Source organism: Lepisma saccharinum, chromosome 15 (genome assembly GCF_977018435.1).
Source record: "Lepisma saccharinum chromosome 15, izLepSacc3.1, whole genome shotgun sequence".
NCBI classification, from domain to species: domain Eukaryota; kingdom Metazoa; phylum Arthropoda; class Insecta; order Zygentoma; family Lepismatidae; genus Lepisma; species Lepisma saccharinum.
In genome coordinates this window covers 13,422,201-13,443,733 of record NC_139243.1, presented here as the reverse complement: position 1 = coordinate 13,443,733, position 21,533 = coordinate 13,422,201, and the positions used below count along the sequence as shown (strand labels likewise).

At 37.4% G+C, this 21,533-nt stretch overlaps 2 protein-coding genes across 3 annotated transcripts in view; one reads left to right on the top strand and one right to left on the bottom strand.

The window, feature by feature from the left end:
- Window positions 1–12,258, bottom strand: part of Mnat9 (microtubule-associated Nat9) — a 46,112-nt gene extending 33,854 nt beyond the window's left edge. For both annotated transcript variants that reach the window (XM_083136651.1, XM_083136650.1), the window contains exons 1-4: window positions 12,136–12,258; window positions 7,131–7,240; window positions 4,415–4,471; window positions 3,293–3,430 (exon numbers count right to left, since the gene is read on the bottom strand). In XM_083136651.1, the coding sequence (XP_082992777.1) occupies window positions 3,293–3,430; window positions 4,415–4,471; window positions 7,131–7,240; window positions 12,136–12,212 (382 nt within the window). In that variant the 5' untranslated portion in view covers window positions 12,213–12,258. The remainder of the gene's footprint in view (window positions 1–3,292; window positions 3,431–4,414; window positions 4,472–7,130; window positions 7,241–12,135) is intronic.
- A 449-nt stretch (window positions 12,259–12,707) lies between these two features.
- LOC145999601 (mitochondrial tRNA methylthiotransferase CDK5RAP1) lies at window positions 12,708–21,246 on the top strand. Its single transcript, XM_083136649.1, has 2 exons — window positions 12,708–15,044; window positions 17,713–21,246. The coding sequence occupies exon 1, from the start codon at window positions 12,790–12,792 to the stop codon at window positions 14,659–14,661; it is 1,872 nt and encodes a 623-aa protein (XP_082992775.1). The 5' UTR covers window positions 12,708–12,789; the 3' UTR covers window positions 14,662–15,044; window positions 17,713–21,246.
- Window positions 21,247–21,533: the final 287 nt, after the last annotated feature.

Here is a 21,533-nt window from a genome sequence, read left to right as displayed (position 1 = left end):
CAGCATTGGTGGTGCTCGTCAAGCCCATAATACTTCAAGCTACAGGCGCCAATCCTTCTCTTCCCTTGTGTCCTGCAAACAGCGACATCTGAGCGCACTCCCACTTGTGCAAAACGAAACGAACCTCAGTCTGGAGTCACTCATAAAGTAACACGAAGATAAGGTCGCCGATTGGGCATGGGAACGTTTGATGTTTTGAACAAGATAGTATTAAGTGAATAAGTATAATAAAAATTAATTGCATTACAGATTTATTTGGGTGTGCACGTGCGAATGTGCGAATAGGCAGAAGCCGCTACTGCCTCTACGGGTGGGATGGGAAGGGGTGACATGTAAAAATAATAGAGAACCACCGATATTAAATTCCGCACAAACAGACATCCATGACTCTATGCAATCTGCACAACAAGTGTTTCTCAGGTTGTCTAACATTCAGGCTGTGTTGCGAATGGAATCCGTAGTTTTCGTGACACTCCCAATACAGTTCAACTCCAAGTTCATCACCTATCGGCATCGGAGGTGAGAGGGGGTGAAAAATAAAATGCCACAAATGACCTAGATTAGTGTCGAATCCATAGTTTTCGAAGTCGCTAAGCTAATTGGTGACATTCACAATCTCACATTTAAAATTAGTTACATTTTACATTATAGTTAGAATTCATTATTTTCCTGTCTATTACAAGATTGGGATAAATAAATACTGGGTAATCAGCTAGTATGCTATAATAATAGCATTAACCTGATTTTAAAATACGTTAATTTTTCCATGGGTACACCTAATGTTCTGGCAATTTACAAAGCTCAAGACAGACAGAACTGAACTCAAAATCACAATTTGTTTATACACACACATACATGAAAAAAGAAAGAATAGGGTGAGATAAATAAAAATGGAAGGAAATTGTAAACACAAATTGCAATGAAGCCAGTCAACAGAAGATAACAAAAGAAGTGCTTTTACCAGTTTGACCGTTTGCTGGATGATCATCGAGTTATAAGTTGGGATGGTTACTGAGCAGCTAGGTTTCATCTGGGGTCTATGCTTGCATGCATAACTGATATATAGGATCTTTCCCAGCATTTACAAGAGGATGTCTTTGTTGACATGTTGGGAGTAATACTAACAAATGAAAATGATATTAAAGAGGAAATAAAATTCAGGAAATGCATGTTACTTCTCTCTTCATAAACTTTTATCTTCTTGTATAATATCTAAGAAACTAAAAGTTACAATAAACAAAACAGTAATTTTGCCTATAGTATTATATGGCCGTGAAACTTGGTCCCTTACATTAAAAGAAGAACAAAAATTGTGAGTATTTGAAAATAAAATCCTTAGAAAAATATTTGGACCTAAAAGGGAGAGGAGACAGGTGAGTGGAGAAAGTTACATAATTTTGAACTACATAATTTGTATTCATGTCCAGATATTATTAGAATAATTAAATGAAGAAGACTTAGGTGGACAGGCCATGTGGCATGAATGGGAGAGGAAAGAGGGGTTTACAGGGTTCTTGTTGGGAAACCTGATGGTAAGAGACCAGTGGAAAGGCCAAGACAAAGATGGAGGGATAACGTTGAAATGGACCTAAAGGAAATCAGTAAGGATGGAAAAGAGTGGATAGATCTTGCTCAGGATAGGGACAGATGGAAGGCCTGTGTTGCTGCAAACCTTCACGTTTAAGAAGGCTAGAGAGATACAAAGGGTGGAATAAGTTATGCAAATCAGGCAAGTCTTGCACCTTGGTTTGTTGCATTTATGAGTGGGAAAGTGTGAGGTGTACTTTGAGCCAAGGCATTTTGGTGGTTGGGTGGGTGATGGAAAATGACTAAGTCCATTAAGGAAGACATCCCTAGTGTCAAATCAAAACCTGACACCAACCCTCCTGTGTTAGTAACCAAATACAGCGGAACCCCGATCTTGCGTTCCTCGGTTTTACATTTTGCCGCATTATATATTCAATATTCATGGTCCCAATAGAGCAAAATGCTTTAAAATTTTCCTCAATTTTACATTTTCCTGCATTTTAAGTTTTTTTCAGCTTGGTCCCCTGAAAAACGTAAAATCGACATTCCACTGTATCATTATTTTCCTGTAGTTTACGGTTATTACAAGCATAAGAAAACAGTTTTTCGTTGTGATGTTTCAGGAGAACACCCGCTCCCTTCATCAGACATTTATTTTCATTTTGACTAAAGATACAGTTATAACAATGGTTAGCAATTTTTTAAACAAAAAGAATTCGTTATATAATGGATGTTGTCAATGTTACATTGTAATATAGCAACTTAACTGTGAAAAGAAGCAGTCTGTGTTCTCCTGAAACGTCACAATGAAAAACTGTTTTCTTATGCTTGTAATAACCGTAAACTACAGGAAAATAATTATACAATGCAAGCAATGCGTACATACAAGAAAAACTATTATTCCACTGTATCATCTATGGCTTACCAAAATCACACACACCCTCTATTCCCTCCACCCCATTGTCCACAGTGACCCTGATATTGATATATCTACCTTACTCACACCTTTGTGGTATGAATAAACATGTGAGTCGCATACAAAATTGTTACCCCATGTGTAAAAATTGTAAGGAGTTCTGTTTTCAGCATTTAATCTTATGAAAAGCACTTGGTTTTCTAGATATATTTCTGTAAGAACTGCTGCAGTAAGTGCTAGCCATGGAGAACTACAAATACATAACTCTTGCATTTATGTTATGCAGCGTTTCTTTTATATCACTTTTGAAAATGATGTAGAGACAAAAAGAACATCTATGGCCAGGCTGGGACTTGAATCTGGAACCTAGATAGTGACATCAATATGTTGGGCCACTGAGGTGGCTCTCACATACATAAACTACGAACATTCGCCAATAAATGATCGAGAATTATGTGTAAATATTGTGAGTAAATCAGATTTCAAATGAAGAATCCATGAATGGACACATATAAGAATCAAACAGAAAAAGCGTATAAGGAAACTTTACAAGACAAGCACTACAATCAAATCCAGGTGGCAAGATTGTGATGTATCAGCACATAGGTTATTTTGCCTGTCAAACAATATGAGGATAAGCCCATTAACTAAAACAAAATTACACCCCTCCAGGTGGCATGAAGATAGCAGGAATATAACACCTTGACTTCAAAGAGATTGCTTTCAACATAAATGTTCTGGTTAACAACTTCACAAAAATATCAAGTAACACAGGTTAACACACTTGACTTTTGTCAGCTTCCTAGTACAAGACATTAACTTACACCCTTAGCATTCATTTACTCTCACCATATCGCAGCATCAGAAGCATAGCCTCCCACCCTCTGTGTTTGCCTCTCGAGTTCGCATCTGCAATCATTATCTCGGCTTCAGACATCTTCGGGTCATCGGTGTTGAAGAAAAGATTTGTGTCGCCAATCATGGAACCTGGAAAATAAATGTCTGCATTGCACACTGTGTTCTTATGTACATCTCATCAATTTTCTACAACAAAAATTGTGTTTTATGCTTGTAACAGCCGTAAACTACAAGAGTACCAATTTTCTATCTCTTTAGGTTAATAATGGAGGTGAGAACATTAAAAAAGGATGATCAAAGACCACTTCATGCTCCAATGGATCTAACTGAGACTGCACCCAGAATTTAAAGTGGGATCCAAACCACTACACAATACAACTCATCAGACCGTTGCTATGTAAAGATGTCAAAATAGTTTTCCTTATTTCAAAGTGGCTGGAAAACTTATGGGAGATATCAAATCCAAGGCCCCTTTACTAAAAAGCAACAGCGTTTGGCCATCTGGGAGGCCTGATGTGAACCCACAATCTTCAGAGGAGAGACTGAGAGTCAAGCACTGGACATTCTCAGTGATCGAAGAAATGTAGATGATGTAGTGGTAACATCATCACCTTGTAATCAACGGGTCCTGAGTTTCAGTGATTTGGGTTCTGGGTTCGATACTCGGTGGAGGCATATACTGGTTCGGATCCAACTTTAAACTGTATGTTGTCCCGATTAGCCTTACTGTGCATAAAGTGGACTTAACGCACCAACTCAATCAATCAATCAATTAAATCAGTGATTTAAAAAATTCACTTGATTTAAAACAATTTACCTTGGAATAAAATGGACTTAAAACAAACAAAACAAAAACTCAAACAAATACGTAACTCCGAAGAACAATCATATCACAGTATTGCAATGTTTGGCATTTAACACTGAAACACTGTCATGTTCCCAATTACAAATGCATTTTATGTTTTCATTATTTTGAAATGTAAATTCAAAAAGTGGTGCACTCGAGTAAGAAGAACTTCCTTTCAATAAAAAGAAAAAAAAAGAGACAAGCACAATATGTATTTCTTATTCTTTATTGTGCAATCTAAACAAAACACCCAGAATTATACTCACCAATTTCATTACCTGATGCTTCAAAATGAGCCTTATCTAGTACTATGAAGGTGCATTCTGTAAATAACAAAAATAAATTAATAACATGACGGCAAGCAAAGGGTAGGGGAAAACAATGAAAATCACATCAAAAATTCAATTTTTCTTAAAAATGGAATGTTTTAAACTTTTTTTTTACATTTATTAAGCAGTCTTCACAATTTCCTTGAAACTTTGAGCAAATAAAAAAAATGTATCCTGAAGTTATTATTATAAATATTATTGGTTCTGTTATGAATGAGTTTGCAAGATTAATCTATACATATACAACACTTAAAAATAGACATAACATTTAAATGCTATTTGTTGTTTATGAAACTTTATATCCTTTAATTCTTGTGTTTTTATTCTAAGTTCACTTTATGCACAGAAAGACTAATCAGGACTGGGCCTACAGTTTAAAGTTGAATCCAAACCACTATGCGTCTCCACCAGGTACTGAACGCAGGTACATCCTTTATGTTTTATTTCAAACTATGTGAGAGGTAAAGTTGTTGGTGTCTAAGAAATATAAGGTACAGTTTCAAATGAAAAAGTAACAGCTTTTCGTGCACCTACAATATCTATTACGGTTATAATGCTATTTGCTACCATCATTGGTTGAGATCAGAATTTGATTCAAATATAAAAATTCTACTTCAAGAAATACAATTTTATTCCAGGGTATCAACAATGGAAGTCTTGGTTTTTGATGCAGAATATAATTTAGAACCTGAGTAATCTTTTCAACAATTTCTGTCCCTACTAGAGTGCTGCATCGGGGCCTTTTCGCTCGATCATCTATTAGTTGCACGGATGATGCTAGATGGCTTACGGAATGAACAGTTTCTTCGCTCGAGCGAATAACGCTCGAACATCCAAACGATCGGTATATGCTCGAATACTAGTAGTTCATGTGTAACCGTAATTTTTCTGTAGTAGTGGGCCTTCAAATATGGATTGTGAAGTGAAAGATGCAGTGAAATTGAAACTGAAGTGAACATAGTCATTATCTCCATGTTAAAATGTAATTTAGTCTATTTTACCAATACATAGCAAAATATGAAAATGAATAGATGATTATAGGCTGAAACTACCAGAATGATTTTTTACACATATATTTGTACAATTATTGTCCCATTGAAATGATATTTGATATTCAATATACAGGCTTTGTCCAATAAGGATTGATTTTGACCAGCCAATGGGAAGGGGTGGAGGGCGGTCTCTGTGGGTGGGATCGGTGTTGCGGGATGTCACGTGAGCTAGGAGACCCAGCTCAGTTGCCTCCGAGCCTTTGGAGTTTGTAGGTCGCACCTGAAGTGAAAGTGTGTTTAGTGCTCGCATCGAGAGTCAAGATGCAGCGAACCATTGAGCAGCGTTGTGCCATCAAATTTTGCGTTAAAGTGGACAAATCTGCTACGGAGACTTGTGATATGATCCGTGAGGCTTACAAGGAAGAAACCATGTTCAGAATGAGTGTTTTTGAGTGGCATCAAAAATTAAAAGATGGCAGTGAAGACATCAAAGACAAACAACGAGCTGGACGTCCGACATCGATCTGAAACGCTGAAAATGTGGCCAAAGTGCAAGAACTTCTGAACAGTGATCGCCAGTTTAAGTGTTTGTTTGATAGCACATGAGTTAAATTTACTGAAATCCACTGTGCATTCAATTGAGACCAATGATGATTAGGGTCTGCCTCGTCCAAAGGAAGATCGCAGATTCCTGGCTGCTGCATCACGACAATGGTCCCAGTCACACATCGCTAATTGAGAGAGAGGCACTGGCCAAACATTGTGCACAATACCCTACAGTCCAGATATGGCTCCCCCTGACTTCTTTTTGTTCCCTCAGATCAAAAGGAGCCTGAAACAACATTGTTTCGGGACGATTGATGCGGTCATAGCGGCTTCGATGGGGTGCCTGAACAGCCTTGCGATTGCAGACTTCCAGGGAGCATATGAAGAGTAGAAAAAGCGCTGGCAGTGGTGTATTGATGCAGGAGGGTCATATTGAAGAATATTAACACACTGTACATATATCTTCAAAAAATTTATTTTTACGACTTCAGTCCCAAAAATTACTGGACAAACCCTGGATTCAAGCGAATCATGCTCAAGCGTGGGAGATTCAATCGAGTATTTTCGAGCAAAAGTGGTCCAATGCAGTTTATTCAGTTATATTATTTTATATATATATTTCAACATGTTAATTTAATAATAAGTGTTCAAAGCATACTAACCAAGTAATGTGGGTTGCATGAGAAAAATTATGTCAATGGTTGTTCACGGTGCCATAGACTGTTTTTTTTTTAAATATGTCTATTTAAAGGTCTAAAGTGCCAAACTCTCAATTATTATGATTAGATCATTTCTTGCAACAATTGAGATTCTATAAAACTATAAAAAAGGCAATCTTCGTTAGTTGGGCACGAAACAGCAGACCGGATCTTCAGTAAAAACTAGGTACGCCTATAGTTGCACATGGACTCAGACAGCAAGGGGCGTCAACGAACCCCCACCCCCCTAACAGCTAGACACAGACAGGGTGCTGACTAAACAATCACTGATAGATTATAATATAAAAACTACACAACACCCGGAACTAGAGACCATGCGCAACAAATGCAGGGTTAACTTAAACTTGAAAGGAAATATTAATGTAACAACATTTACTTTTAAAAATGGAATCTTACTGTCATTATCTTCCAGCCAGCTTTGTTGCATTTTGTACTCCTCTTCTAAGGTCAGGGGCTCTGACCCTGTTAGCTCTTGAAGCTCTGCTGACTTCATCCATTCATGGTATCTAGAACAAATAAAATTACATTTTAAAACTAGCAAGTAAAATTGCTAAGCCCAGGGGAGCACTTTACCTTTACCAAGAAAAATTAATTACTTTATATTCTTCTGCAAATGCATGCAATACATATCAAATACAATGCCTCAAAAACGAATACATCCAATCTTGGCATTTATATTGAAAGATGGTTGGAACTTTTAAGGAATATTCGTAACTGGCGAGCAACAGGTTTATGGAGCCTCCATCTCCAGGTAACCAATTGGCATAAAAATGCAATCCCCACTCACGACCGGATCAAGAAAGTGTGGGGCGTTACCCCCTATACGCCTTCATGGTGTGGTGCTATGCACAGGGGAACACTTTACCTTTTTTACCTTTTTACCTTTCACACTGGAGTGATATGACATGACATACTGCATATGTGACTTGGGTATCACCCACATTGGAGCTGTATTCTCAATAGCATGCATAGTGTATCTTCGGGGAGTTGTCATGCATGCACAAAGATTCTTTACACAGTGGGGGGGGGAGTGCATATTGCAGTGTCTGCACATCAGAGAATAGTGTTTCTTGTAACTATGGAGTGAAATGTCAATGTCATGAGTCACTTCAATGTCAAATTCCCCTTAATGAAATGAAGAAAATTCACATTTAGCAATTAATAATGCCGATTAACAATCTTGTACATTAGTTTTCCAGCATATCAGTCAATTGATTATATTTAAAGATTTAGTGGACCTTGCACTAATTTCAGCAAGAACCTTTTGAAAATATTTCAGCAGAAAGGTGGCCACGGTGGCTCAGTCGGTAACGCATCTGACTACCATGCTAAAGGTCCCGGGTTCGATCCCCGGCCGGTTCAAATCCGGGAACTTTTTTAACGATGGAAGCGGCCCCGGCGCCCACCCAGCGTCGAATAACATGGGTACCTGGGGGAAACCCTGGGGGGTAAAGGCGGTCAGGGGCGTGATGCTGATCACATCACCCCCATTAACGACCGGATCAAGAAAGTGTGGGGCGTTATCCCCACACCCCCTATACACCTTCATGGTGTGGTGCTATGCACAGGGGAGCACTTTACCTTTTTTTATTTCAGCAGAAAGACTAATTATCCTAGAATTGTGTAAGTCATTGTCACATGAAATTTGAACCTTCCTTAAAGTAATGAGTACTGTTTGTATTCGAGAATAAGTTATTTATGTTAAAAAAAAAAAAAATTTAGAAATTACCTTATGCAAGCATATGCGCTTCCCAATGACAATGTACTTTCCATTGACTGTCGCAGTAAGTATCGTACACTAGCAGGAATCATGGACGCCCACAGAATTTTTTCCAGGGGAGTAAACAAGGCATATTTTCCACCAATAATACAGTTGCTAGCTCAAAAAAACATTGGGTACTATTATAGTATGGGGGTGACACCTATAAATCATATATTTTGCACTTTTTTACATTGCTAACGTACTATTTTGGAATGCGGAACATTTCCTAAGGTGAAATAATGCATTTCTAACTAAGATAATGTCTATTTCTTACATTTACAAGTACTTACTGTTACTTGTTATTTCGATTCTAACACATTATGGCGGGCGATAGCGTACTGGTTCAGGGTGCGTTGTGTGAGTGTTTTGTCGATTTATGCAGTGTTGCAACCTCGTTCACCGGAAAAGACCTACTTTTGTGCCCAGATTTGAAATTATGCTAATACGTCGCAAACCATTGACGTTAGCCTCACAAACCATTGATGTTAGCCCCAAAAACCATTCACGTTAGCCCCAAAAACCATTCACGTTAGCCCCAAAAATCATTTTCCGTAAGGTTAGGTTAGGTTAAGTTAGGTTAGGCAAGCATAGTTAAAAAAAAATACTAGACACGTCATGTTTTAGTGAAAATACGGCGAGGCTGAAACACTGACTATGGGGTTGCATCATCTTAACACACAGAACATTGTACTCTCATGCAGAAAGCAAATGGCGGCAGCAGAAACAGCATGACGGACAGAGATTTTCGCAGAAAACAACATGTATTCGCATTAAAATAGATCAAAACTACATTCACGAACTTCCACAACGCTACAGAAAATGATTTCCGTAAGTACTTTCTCCTGTAAATTTGAAGAAATCCGTCACCCCTATACTATAATGTTACCAAAACATTGTTCAAGTTTGAATTTACCATGTTCGTGCAATAACTAACACATATTATTGTGGCTGAAATGAAATTATATGTGTGAAATATATAATTTTTGGTTGACTTCCATTTTCAAGGGGGTCACGACACTCCTTCCCCCCCCCCCATCCGGACACCCATGGTGGGAATGAATGTACAAGTAAATCGGAAGCTTAGTAGAATGGGTACAACTTTACTAGACCGGAGACACCTGTCCCTGATTTATTTCGGACTTTTTTTACATTGCTAACGTACTATTCTGCATTCCGGAACATTTATTTAGGAGAAATAATAAATTTCTAACGAAAATAATGTATGTTTCTTACATTAACGAGTACTTACTGTTGTTCCTTATTTCCCACAAAGCATCCACAGGTAGCCCACAAAACCATTGACATTAGCCCAAAAATTCACGATAGCTCCACGAACCATCACGGGGACGAGGTATATATACTAGGTTAGGTTAGGCCTGTTAGGTTAGGTTCCATTAGCACTCCTCTCGTTCAATTTAGCACATACGGACAATACGAGAGCGTATTGTGCTCTCGTGCAGAAAGCAAATGGCGGCAACAGCAATAGCACGTGGGAAATAGATTTTCGTAGAAAACCACATGCATTCGCATTAAAATGGATCAAAACTACATTCCCGAACATCAACAACGGTACAGAAAATGATTTGCGTAAGTTCTTTCTCCTGTAAATTTGAAGAAATTCGTCTCCGGTATAGTAAAGGGTACTATTATCGTATGAGGGAAACACCTACGAATCATATATTTCGGACTTCTTTACATTGCTAACGTAATATTTTGGAATGCGGAACATTTCTTAAGGTGAAATAATGCATTTCTAACTAAGATAATGTCTATTTCTTCTATTTACGAGTACTTACTATTACTTGTTGTTTCGAATCTGTAACACATTATGGCCGTGAGAGCGTACTGGTTTAGGGGGCGTTCTGAGAGTGTTTTGTCGATTTATGCAGTGTTGCAACCTCATTCACCAGAAAATATCTACTTTCGTGCTCGGTTTTGAAATTATGCTAATACGTCGCAAACCATTGACGTTAGCCCCAAAAACCATTTTCCGTAAGGTTAGGTTAGGTTAGGTTAGGCAGGCATAGTTAAAAAAAAAATTAAAAATACTCAACACGTCATGTTCTAGTGAAAACACGGCGAGGCTGAAACACTGGCTACGGGGTTGCATCATCTTAACACACAGAACATTGAACTCTCATGCAGAAAGCAAATGGCGGGAGCAGAAACAGCAGGTCGGACAGAGATTTTCGCAGAAAACAACACGCATTCACATTAAGATGGATCAAATCTACATTGAGGAACTTCCACAACGCTAAAGAAAATGATTTCCGTAAGTACTTTCTGCTGTAAATTTGAAGGAAACTTGCAGGAATCCGTTTCCAGAATGCATTTAGAGATATTATTTTGGTAAATATGCGATAACGCCCGGACACCTTTCACTCATTTATTTCCTTAATTTTACCACTGGTACTTACCTATTTTGCCTTGCGGAACATTCTTTAAGGTGAAGTTATGCCTTTTTCCATAAAATACTGTCAACTTTTCATATTACGATTGATTATTTGTCTAACTTGTTCCGCTTCTGTAATAGACAATATGGCGTGCACTCGTAATGGATCATCGCACGTCATGACGCGCCAGCTTGTGTTTTGTCGATTTTCAGTGTGCAAGCAGTGTTTCAAACCTTCATGACGGAAAACTATGTACTATTTCGATTTTTTTTTCATGTTTACCTCCACAAACCATGCACGTTAGCCCCAAAAACCATCCACGGGTAGCCCCACAAACCATTGACGTTAGCCCCACAAACCATTGACGTTAGCCCCAAAAACCATCCACAGATAGCCCCACAAACCATTCACACAAGGTTAGGTTAGGCCTGTTAGGTTAGGTTCCATTAGGACTCATTTCACCCCTAAATTCATCGAAAAAAGAAAGCGCGGCGAACATAGTTAAAAATAGAAATTTTCGTAAAAAGAAGGCACGTTTGGAAACACTGCAGAGATCGCGTGACTTTCAACGCTCTCGCCATCTGCACGCACACAATAGAAACAATGGCATAATGTGGCAGGCAATGCCAATTTCTTACGTAAAAAAGTGATTAATTCTTGTTCGGCAGCATTAAACTACGAAGTTTTTACTTTCTGTGAAAGAAAATACCTCCAAGAACGTCCAGAATGCTAAAGAAACTAATTTCAGTAAGTACTTTCTCCTGTAAATTTGAAGAAATCCGTCCGGGCGATATCCCATATTTACCATTATTTTAATGCTAAGGGAACCAAACCTGACCTGCCTAACCAGTAGTGTGCCCAGGATTTTTGAAAGGGAGGGTTATTTATACTTTTTCTTGGTAGTCAGCCCTCATTTTGTCATATTTTCCTACCTTTGAACGTTCTTTTTTTTAGAATACTGGGCCAAAGGGGGGGGTTATAACCCCCACCAACCCCCCTTGGGCACGCCACTGTGCCTAACCAAACCACGAAAGCACATATTGAACAAAATCTTAAGTAATCGCTAAAACTCCGCAGTATGTGTTAACAGACGTGAATCGAAATCGAAATCAAACCATGTAAAAATTGCATTTGTAGCATGATGAAATCACAATAAAACAAAAGGAACTTGGGCCGTCTTGAATTCCCAGGTCACTGTACATTCAAGAAAGTTATTTTACAAAGAGAGTAATCAAGATAACATTACTTTTCTACATGTTCCCTTCTGTAAGGCACTAGAATGACACCTGATCCATATATCTTAGTATGTTCATTTGTTCGCATTTTAACAAGTTGAAGTGTAAACAAATTCACGCTCACAGGTTGAATGAATTCGATCACAGATTATACTACGAAAAGAGGCTCGGCAAAGTGTCCATAACTATTTTCAATAATTTAATAATTTCCCTCCCGCATCATTCGTATTTTAAGAGACTGATTTTTATATATGTTGCATAAGTTGACATCGGTTTGTTTGGATTTTCGTTTGATTTCTTAACGCTCTCATTGTATCAAACAAAGAAAATACGCACGGTAGCGAACAATTTGCTTGGTAATACCTATGCATCCTACTCCACAATTATTTAGGACTTGCTAATTGTCCCAAACCACACATACAACGCGAAATTGAATTTTATGGTTGAAACCAAGAACTATTTACAGAGCGATTAAATGAAAACTAGCCTTAGTACTAAATCACGTAATATAAACTGAATAGTGAAGAAAAACAAAGACAAATTAACTAGTTCAGTTTACGCTGTGCAGTGAAGGATTGTTTTTAATACCACACGCTTGATCTGAATGACACGAAATCAGGTGTTTTTGTTTGGAATTTATAAGTGAATATGTCTAAATACAGGAAATGAATGTATCAATTTTCTACTTTTCGTCATTCAGAATGATTCTTTGTTCTTCAGCACGATTTCAATCCACAAAGTTGCGGCATTTTTGTAGGAGAATATATAGTTGTGAAACACCGGTTTTATCAGTAGCTAATTCTAAGTTAGAACGAATTTCGTGTTTGTCAAGTGGTATAAATAGTGACGCTGTAGTGTCCGTAAAAAGAAACTTGAGTAATAGCTCTGGAACAACACAATTTAATATTGAAACAGATACGGAAAAATCATTTTTAAAATCTTTTCTGCATCCTCCTAATGTAATTCAAGAAGGCAACAATGGCAATGAAATACCATATGTAGATGATATTACGGCACTAGGACAGGAGAGGAAAGTTTTTATCCAAGTTCATGGGTGTCAAATGAATGTAAATGATACGGAAATTGTGTGGTCGATTTTACTGTCGCATGGTTTTATTAAGGCAAAATCTGTGAGTGATGCAGATGTTCTACTTCTTATGACATGTTCCATCAGAGAAAATGCTGAAGAAAAGATCTGGACTAAGTTACAGCAGTTTAAAGCAATAAAGAATGCAAGGAAAACTGCATCTGGTGTTCCCTTGATGATAGGTGTGTTAGGATGTATGGCAGAACGTTTGAAACATAAACTTGTGGAAAAAGAAAAGTGTGTTGATGTTGTAGCTGGACCAGATAGTTACAGGGATTTGCCCAGGTTACTAGCTCTTACAGAAAGAAGTGAAGCATCTATAAATGTGTTACTTTCATTGGATGAGACCTATGCAGATATAATGCCAGTTAGATTGAACCAAGATGCAGTTACAGCATTTGTGTCTATAATGCGAGGTTGTGATAATATGTGCAGTTACTGTATTGTGCCATTTACTCGTGGACGTGAACGTTCAAGACCTTTGAAATCCATAGCAGATGAGGTACGTTATTTGTCAGATTCAGGCATAAAAGAAGTCACATTATTGGGTCAAAATGTAAACAGCTACCGTGACATGTCTGAGATCCATCACTATGGAACACTTAAATCTGATGAGGAAACTCGCTTAGCTAAGGGGTTTAGGACTGTATATAAACCAAAGAAAGGAGGTTTGCGTTTCTGTGATTTGTTAGATGAGATCTCATTAATAGATCCACATATGAGGATAAGATTTACGTCTCCCCATCCAAAAGATTTTCCTGAAGAAGTCCTTCAGTTGATAGCAGAGAGAAATAACATTTGCCAAAGTCTGCATATACCAGCACAAAGTGGCAACACTGAGGTTTTGCAGCGTATGAGAAGAGGTTATTCAAGGGAGGCTTATCTAAATTTAATCCAATTGGTGCGAGAAATTTTACCATCAGCTGCAATTTCTAGTGATTTTATATGTGGATTTTGTGGGGAAACTGAAGAAGAGTTTGAGGATACACTTACACTCATGGAAGAAGTGAAGTATAATATGGCATTTCTTTTTGCGTATAGCATGAGAACAAAAACACATGCTTATCATAAAATGAAAGATGATGTTCCACAAGGAGTTAAAAATGAAAGATTAAAGAGAATGGTTTCGTTATTTCGACATGAAGCTGAGAAACTTAATGAAATGCAAATAGGGAATAAACAACTAGTATTAGTGGAAGGTTTTAGTAAGAGGTCAAAATCTGACCTAGCAGGGAGAAATGATAGTAATATCAAAGTAATATTTAAAAATGCCGACATACCAGGTGATACTGATCCTAGTAATTTACGATCTATCAAGCCTGGAGATTATGTAGTGGTTCATATTGAATCAACAACTTCACAAGTACTGAAAGGAAGGCCATTGTACCACACTACATTGACTGACTTTTATTCTGCACAAACTGGAGAAAGAATGGTGCAATCCACTTAAATAGCTGTGATTGATGCATTCTTCTTAATGGCAGGACTAGTCAGTTTCTAAAAACTTGCTATTGAAAAGCAATTTAGTTTCTTTTTCTGAGTTCTATCATTGTAGTGTAATTATAGTGCCTTTAGTTTTCATTTCTAAACATCAGAAACAGCTCTTCAGCATCTTTCACCTGCAAGATTATTGGAGTGGTGAAGGCTAAATGAAATAATGAATTTTACAATTACCAATCTTGAACCTTTACATACATAGGGTTCTTTCCTATTGAAAAATATCCATACCTCACTGCCACTAATTGTACACAGCCAGTCTGTCGCCACTGTATAATTGTGCATGGACCTTTGCAACACACACTGCCTGCTGGGAGAAAGCTGTCTCTTGAACAGGTAATATTTTTTTTTATTTATTCGACAATTTTTTGAAGTGCCGCACATTTTATATTGTACTAAAAAGTAAAAGTAAAGTAAAGTACTCCCCTGTGCATGGCACCACTCCATGAAGGTGTATGGGGGGTGTGGGGGTGATAAGTTCAGTTTTAATTTTAAATGTAACATTGGTATGAGTTGGCTGCAAAGATGGTAGTACAGTGGAACCTAGATTTTCACATTTTTCAGGGAACCAAGATGAAAAAACTGAAAACATGGGAAAATTTTATAAACGTCATGTTCTATAATATCTGGGAACATAAAATTCGGTTTCCACTGTATCACATTTGTTTCGTGTTCTCGAGAGCTTTTGAACATTGAATTTTGAAAATAAAAAGAAAGTGAAAAGTGGGAGCCTTCCAATTTTCAGGGTTACCAGTTGGTTGCATATTTTCCCTTCTTTTAAAAACAAGAAAATCATCCTCAAAGAGTGGTCTTTATTCGTGCTTCCCTTCAAATTTGATCCATTCAACTTCCATAGGGCTAAAAGTGATTTTCCAGAATTTTGTTTTCCGTAAGATGGGAACACTGCTTTTCTTATAGAAGTATCTATGTAATTTCAACAAGACTTGCTACATATTACATTATTTTGTTGGTCTATTGTCCTTGCCATAGGGGGATGCCAAATATGAATTTTTGCATAAAATTATGTTTTTCTTCTTTTTTAACCTTTCATTATTGATAGGTAATATGTACAAATTTCACCCCCGCTAAGAATCCTATAATTTTGAAGAAAAAAGAAAATCAAGTTTCTTTTTACTGCTAGTTTCAAAAGTGCACACCCGAAAGTTCCCATCTCGAGAGGGAGAGTTTAAAGAATGAAATTACAGTTCTGTGCAAAGTTATTGACATTGCATTTAACTCTTGAAATTTGCTTTCTGTGATTGGACAATTTGCCTTATATTTACACATCCATTCACCCACTACATGTTCCTAGTGCATGGAAAGTAAAATTTGATCTTTTACATTAGGGGTAGACATGTATTAATACAAGATTGGATTAATTCTTGCTCTGGAGAGGTCTTCCTAAATAAGGTTCAACTGGTAACAACATGAATAACTATGCAATACATTTTAATATATGGCAAAAACTACATCCCTGTAGATATTAAAATTTAGCAGGCAGTGCAAAAATTTATAATGGCATGTTTATTATTCTCATTTAATGATGCACATGATTCAGAAAACACACAAATATTAAAGAACACATCTGTACTGTGTTATTAAAAAAAGATCATGGATATTTCCATAAGTGAACTAAATATTATTTTAAAGAAAAAGGAATTTATAAATTCAAGTGCCACGGCAACCGGGTGTCCTGTTGTAGATAATTGGGTCCATATATTTTTGCCCTTGCAACACTGAATAATGACCATGTTAATTGTGGGAACATCTAATTTATTTGTTATCTAAAAAATACATATACGGGATTTTTTTACCACCATTCAACAAGATGGAGCCGCAATGCACACACCAGGTAACAATGGCACTCCTTTGGACCATTTTTGGGCATTGAATCATTTCACGAAATGCAGACACTCATTGGCCTCTATGTTCACCAGATTTGTCAGCAGCAGACTTTTTCTTTGGGGATACCTCAATAAAAGGGTGTATGTAAACCAACCCCAGACAATCCAGCAGCTCAAGGAGAACATCCATGCAGAAATCCAAGCTATAACACTGGCAACATTGACACGTGTAATGATTAATATTGTGGCAAGAGCTGTTGCGTGCGAAGTCAATAATGGTGGACACGAATTTTTCATACATAGGTAAAACAAATCACCTGGATGTAATGTGCAGTCACAGTTACTTCTTGGTTGTAGCTACTCCATTGGAACTCAATGGGATTGTTACAATGCAGAAGTGTCCATGACTACAAATTAACCAGGAAATCAATTAATACCATTGTCATATGGCAAAGGTATGTTCTGTTGAAACCCCTTCGTGACATATGGCCCACCCTGTGTAAATAGATAATAAGGGACTACGGGGCTAATTGGGAAGTTTACAGACCTAAAGACTTGCCACTCTTGCTGAAATGCACATCAGAGGAACATCAGCATACACCTTCAAAAGCAAGACTACGAGCCATTTACAGTGTTTGGCAAGACAATCATAATTTAAATTTCCCAGAGATAAACACATGAGAATTACCCTCCCAAAGCTCTTGAACCAAGTGTCTACCCCATTTCAGTATTACACACTCCATCCTCTTCTTCCAATACAAATTTGTAAAGATTATCGCACAGAAGTCAGATGAAATAATATATTTTTATGCTCTATTTGAATGTGGCCACGGTGGCTCAGTCGGTAACGTGTCTGACTACCATGCTAAAGTTCCCGCGTTCGATCCCCGGCCGGTTCAAATCCGGGAACTTTTTTTAACGATGGAAGCGGCCCCGTTGCCCACCCAGCATCGAATAACATGGGTACCTGGGGGAAACCCTGGGGGTTAAATGCGGTCAGGGGCGTGATGCTGATCACATCACCCCCACTCACGACCGGGTCAAGAAAGTGTGGGGCGTTACCCCCACACCCCCTACATGGCATGGTGCTATGCACAGGGGAGCACTTTACCTTTTTTTTCTCTATTTGAATAATTCACTAATATGATTGTTTATTTCAGAATATGTACGGAAACGAGCTGATGGTGTATCTATGAAGCAAGTACATTGGACTAAGAATGAAGTTGTTAATCATGAACATAGTTGGGAGCAGCTGTTATGGAACCAGGAAGATTATTGTGCCTTAACATTATTAATCAATGACAAGCTTTGAACAGACTTGAAATATTCAATGGTCCATTATGCCAGTGTGTGCAACTATCAGTATACCAGTTTTGGGTAACAGTATGGTATAGTGAAAACACATTTCACTCGTTTATTTCCTAATTATTTACATTTGTACTTACCTGTTATGCATAGCGGAACATTTTTGAACGTGGGATTTTGCTTTTTTTCACTGAAAAAAGCGTAATTTTTCACATTTCAAGTATTTATTGTTTGTTGCTAATTCGCTTTCGTTACACACAATATGGCGGGCAAATCTTGACTCACATTGTCTATCGTCAGCTGATATGCAGTGTTTCCAAACTTATTAACCATAAAATGCCGCACAAACTATTCACAGAAGGTTTTTAAGTGAAAATTGATCCACAAACCATTCGCGTTAGGTTAGGTTAGGCAAACAAAATTAAATTGGGGGAAAAAAAAAATGGTGTTTCACTTTCACTACACTTAAATGTACTGCATGGTACCGGCTTGCTTAAAAAATTCGCTTACATATACTAGAACATTTAGGACATTCCATTTCTTCCTTGACGATTCCATGTTCAATTAAAAAATCTCGTGGGTCTTCAATATCCAGGAACATTTTCACAATGCAACCTTCACACGTCATCTTGTAAAACTACCGTGTGGTTGCTACACTAACAGGGGGTTACACAATCAAACGCATGGAACATTTGATTCATGTAGTTGACGGTAATGGTGGCAAGAGCTATCGTGCATCGGAGGTACATTTATGTTGAAAAATACATGATTTACCAGCCATATAAGTTGAACAAAGGGAGAAAACACTTCCACGAGCTTCCAAAAGTCTACAGAAATTCAGTTCCGTAAGTAGTTTCTCCTGTAAATTTGATGAAATGTATTTTCACTATACCATACTGTTTTTTGATTGTTGTAAAATATCCCCATATTCTAAAAGTCATAGGTGCTATGTTAAACTCATTTTACTTGTCCGTGGTGATTACTATGAATATCTTTACATTCAGACATTTGGTATATTCATGTGTTTAGAAAGGGATATTAGCAGAGCTAGGAATTTTAGGTGCAAAAATTTGCCAATAAAGGTGCAAAAAAGGTGCCAATTTTTGTACAAAAAAGGTGCTAAAATAGGTGCTCATTTTCAGATGTAAAATTTATTGTGAGCAGTGCATACATATATGATTCAACTTGTCTGGATAAACACAGAGTATTCTTTGGTTTTAAATCGTTTAATATAACTAAGCAAAGAAAATTCTCTGATACATTAGAAAGCGACATAAAGGAAAACATGCTCATTCTTACTTGCTTAGAATTAGTCATCTAGAAAACTGTTAAAATAGATTAAATTCAAAATTTCTATGTTCTTCTGAGTGAGGCTACATCTGCGGTCACTAAGCAGATACTTGTAAGTTGAAAAAGAACGTTCAACGTCAACAGACACAAGTGGTGCGTATTTTGTTTTAAACCGGTAATCCACATCCTTGTTGGTTACAACTTCTTGAATCGGGGTTTTTGGCTAAACTTTGCAGCTCTCGTTGCACATCCATCAAAACAGCCCACTGTGCTTCCTTTTCAGAACACTGCTCCTCCAGTTTTGTGATTTCAGTAGTAAGGAAAGAGAAGCCATGTACAATATAAGAGTTCATCTTGAAATTCCTGTCTAAGTGCAACTTTTTTGGAATCACTGAGGAATCACTAGGCAAAACATCTAAAAATGTCGATATTGTATGGAAATAATTGCAAATAAACACTGCAGCTTTTAACCATGTACTCCATCTAGTGAGGATGGGAGAGGGTGGTAGTGAAAGTTTCGTAATTTCTACGTACTTCTGTATTCTAGAAGGAGCCTTTTTCAGTATTTTCTTAATGCTAGAAACAAATTCATTCACATATGTATATTCATATTTAAGAGCTTCATAAACTGGATGCAAAGCATGAACAATGCAGGCCACATGTTTTAAGTTAGGATACATATTCTTCAGATTAGAAAATGCAGCTAACATGTAAGATGCTTGGTCTGTAAGAACTAACCACACTCTATCATATTTTACGCTCTCCGGTCACAATACAAAACATGCATCATTGAAACTTTGCATTACACTTGCATTATCTGTTTTGCCAGGAAAATAAGTTTTTAAAAGCATGGTTTTCACTTATGTCCATTGAGAGGTGCCTGGATGGTCAGCTACTACTTGCCTGATCTGCGAGATTTTAGCTTCATAAAGAGGTTGAAGGTAAAGATTTCCTTAAGGTGCTCTCATCTGGAACAGACTTCCCAGTATATTTTTGCAAATATGATTTCATGACAGGATTGTTAAGTTTCGAAAGAGGTATTCCACTCGCTATAAATGTCCTTGCTGTCTCACTGAAAAAATCGTTTGTATTTCTGGAACTCGAAGATGCAAGCGCCTCACCAATGAATTACTGTTGCTTCCTACCTTTACCATCTCGTAGTTCTTTATTCCTGACATGCTTCCCACTTTGTAGATGCTGCACAACCCAAGTGCGTTGGTGTTTGTCATCAACAGCAACAGAAATATGACACACATCACACCTCAGAACAGATCCATCACTCTGAATGCCGTCACCGCTAAACTGTTTAACAATGTCCTGCAGTTTCCCAACATTTACTTTATGTTTTGGCATGGTGAACAAGCAAATCCGATGCATCGATCAGTCGATCACACACTGCAGTTGCCTTGCTCGCTGAGATGGGAGAAGGAAACGAAAACAAAGCAGCTTTCCTACAACAATTCGTAAACAATACAGTATAGGACAAAAAGAGTACAACTTCTAGCAATTGTAACGCGTCATTGTTGGCACTGTTTAAAGTCCGAGCGCTTACTACATTAATGTCCAAGAACGGAAGAAAACCGATTCATTGTTGTGCGGTAAACAAGAATCGCGTGCCAAGAAGCTGTGTCTCGAATGTGGGTGGGGTTAAACAGCATGCGAGTTGTATTAAAAAAAAAATGATAAAGATGCAAAAAGGTGCAAAAGGTTCTGAGATTGTGAAAAAGGTGCAACCGAAACACCATCAGTAGAGTTAAATAAGTGCTTATTTTGGGGATGAGTCACTTTTTTACCCATTTTCACACAAAAAAATTAAGGTGCAGCACCTAAAATTTCTAGCTCTGGATATTAGATACCCTGTTGTATTGATTTGTTGGCCCTTCTGAAAGTGCTTTTTAGTGGCCTTTTAAATATTTAATTGATAATGTCCCAATCAAGTACTGAGAACAGAATACCAACCTGACATTTGTGAGATTTTTGTACAAGGAAACAATTAACCATGCCATACGAAAATGTTCCATTCTTTTATGTCAACACTGACTATTTGTATGCAACAGAAAATTGGAATGTTAAAATTAATAAAAACTTTATCCTCTGAATCTTGTGTTTATTCAAATTACGTAGATATAGCTTATGATACCTCTTACAATGTTCCGCATTGATCATAGTAGAACATGTACTGAAAAGAGATTAGTGTGTAGAGTATCAGTAGTGAAGAACCATTGAGAATAATTCACCTTATTTTATGGTGATAATGCTCTTTTTACACAGCCCTTTTTACACATATTTGCTAGTTATGTTTCACATTCTTCACTATTTTGTCTCTTAGAATTTAGCTTATTATAAACAAGTTTGTTAAAACAGTAGCTTTTTGTATAGATGTAAT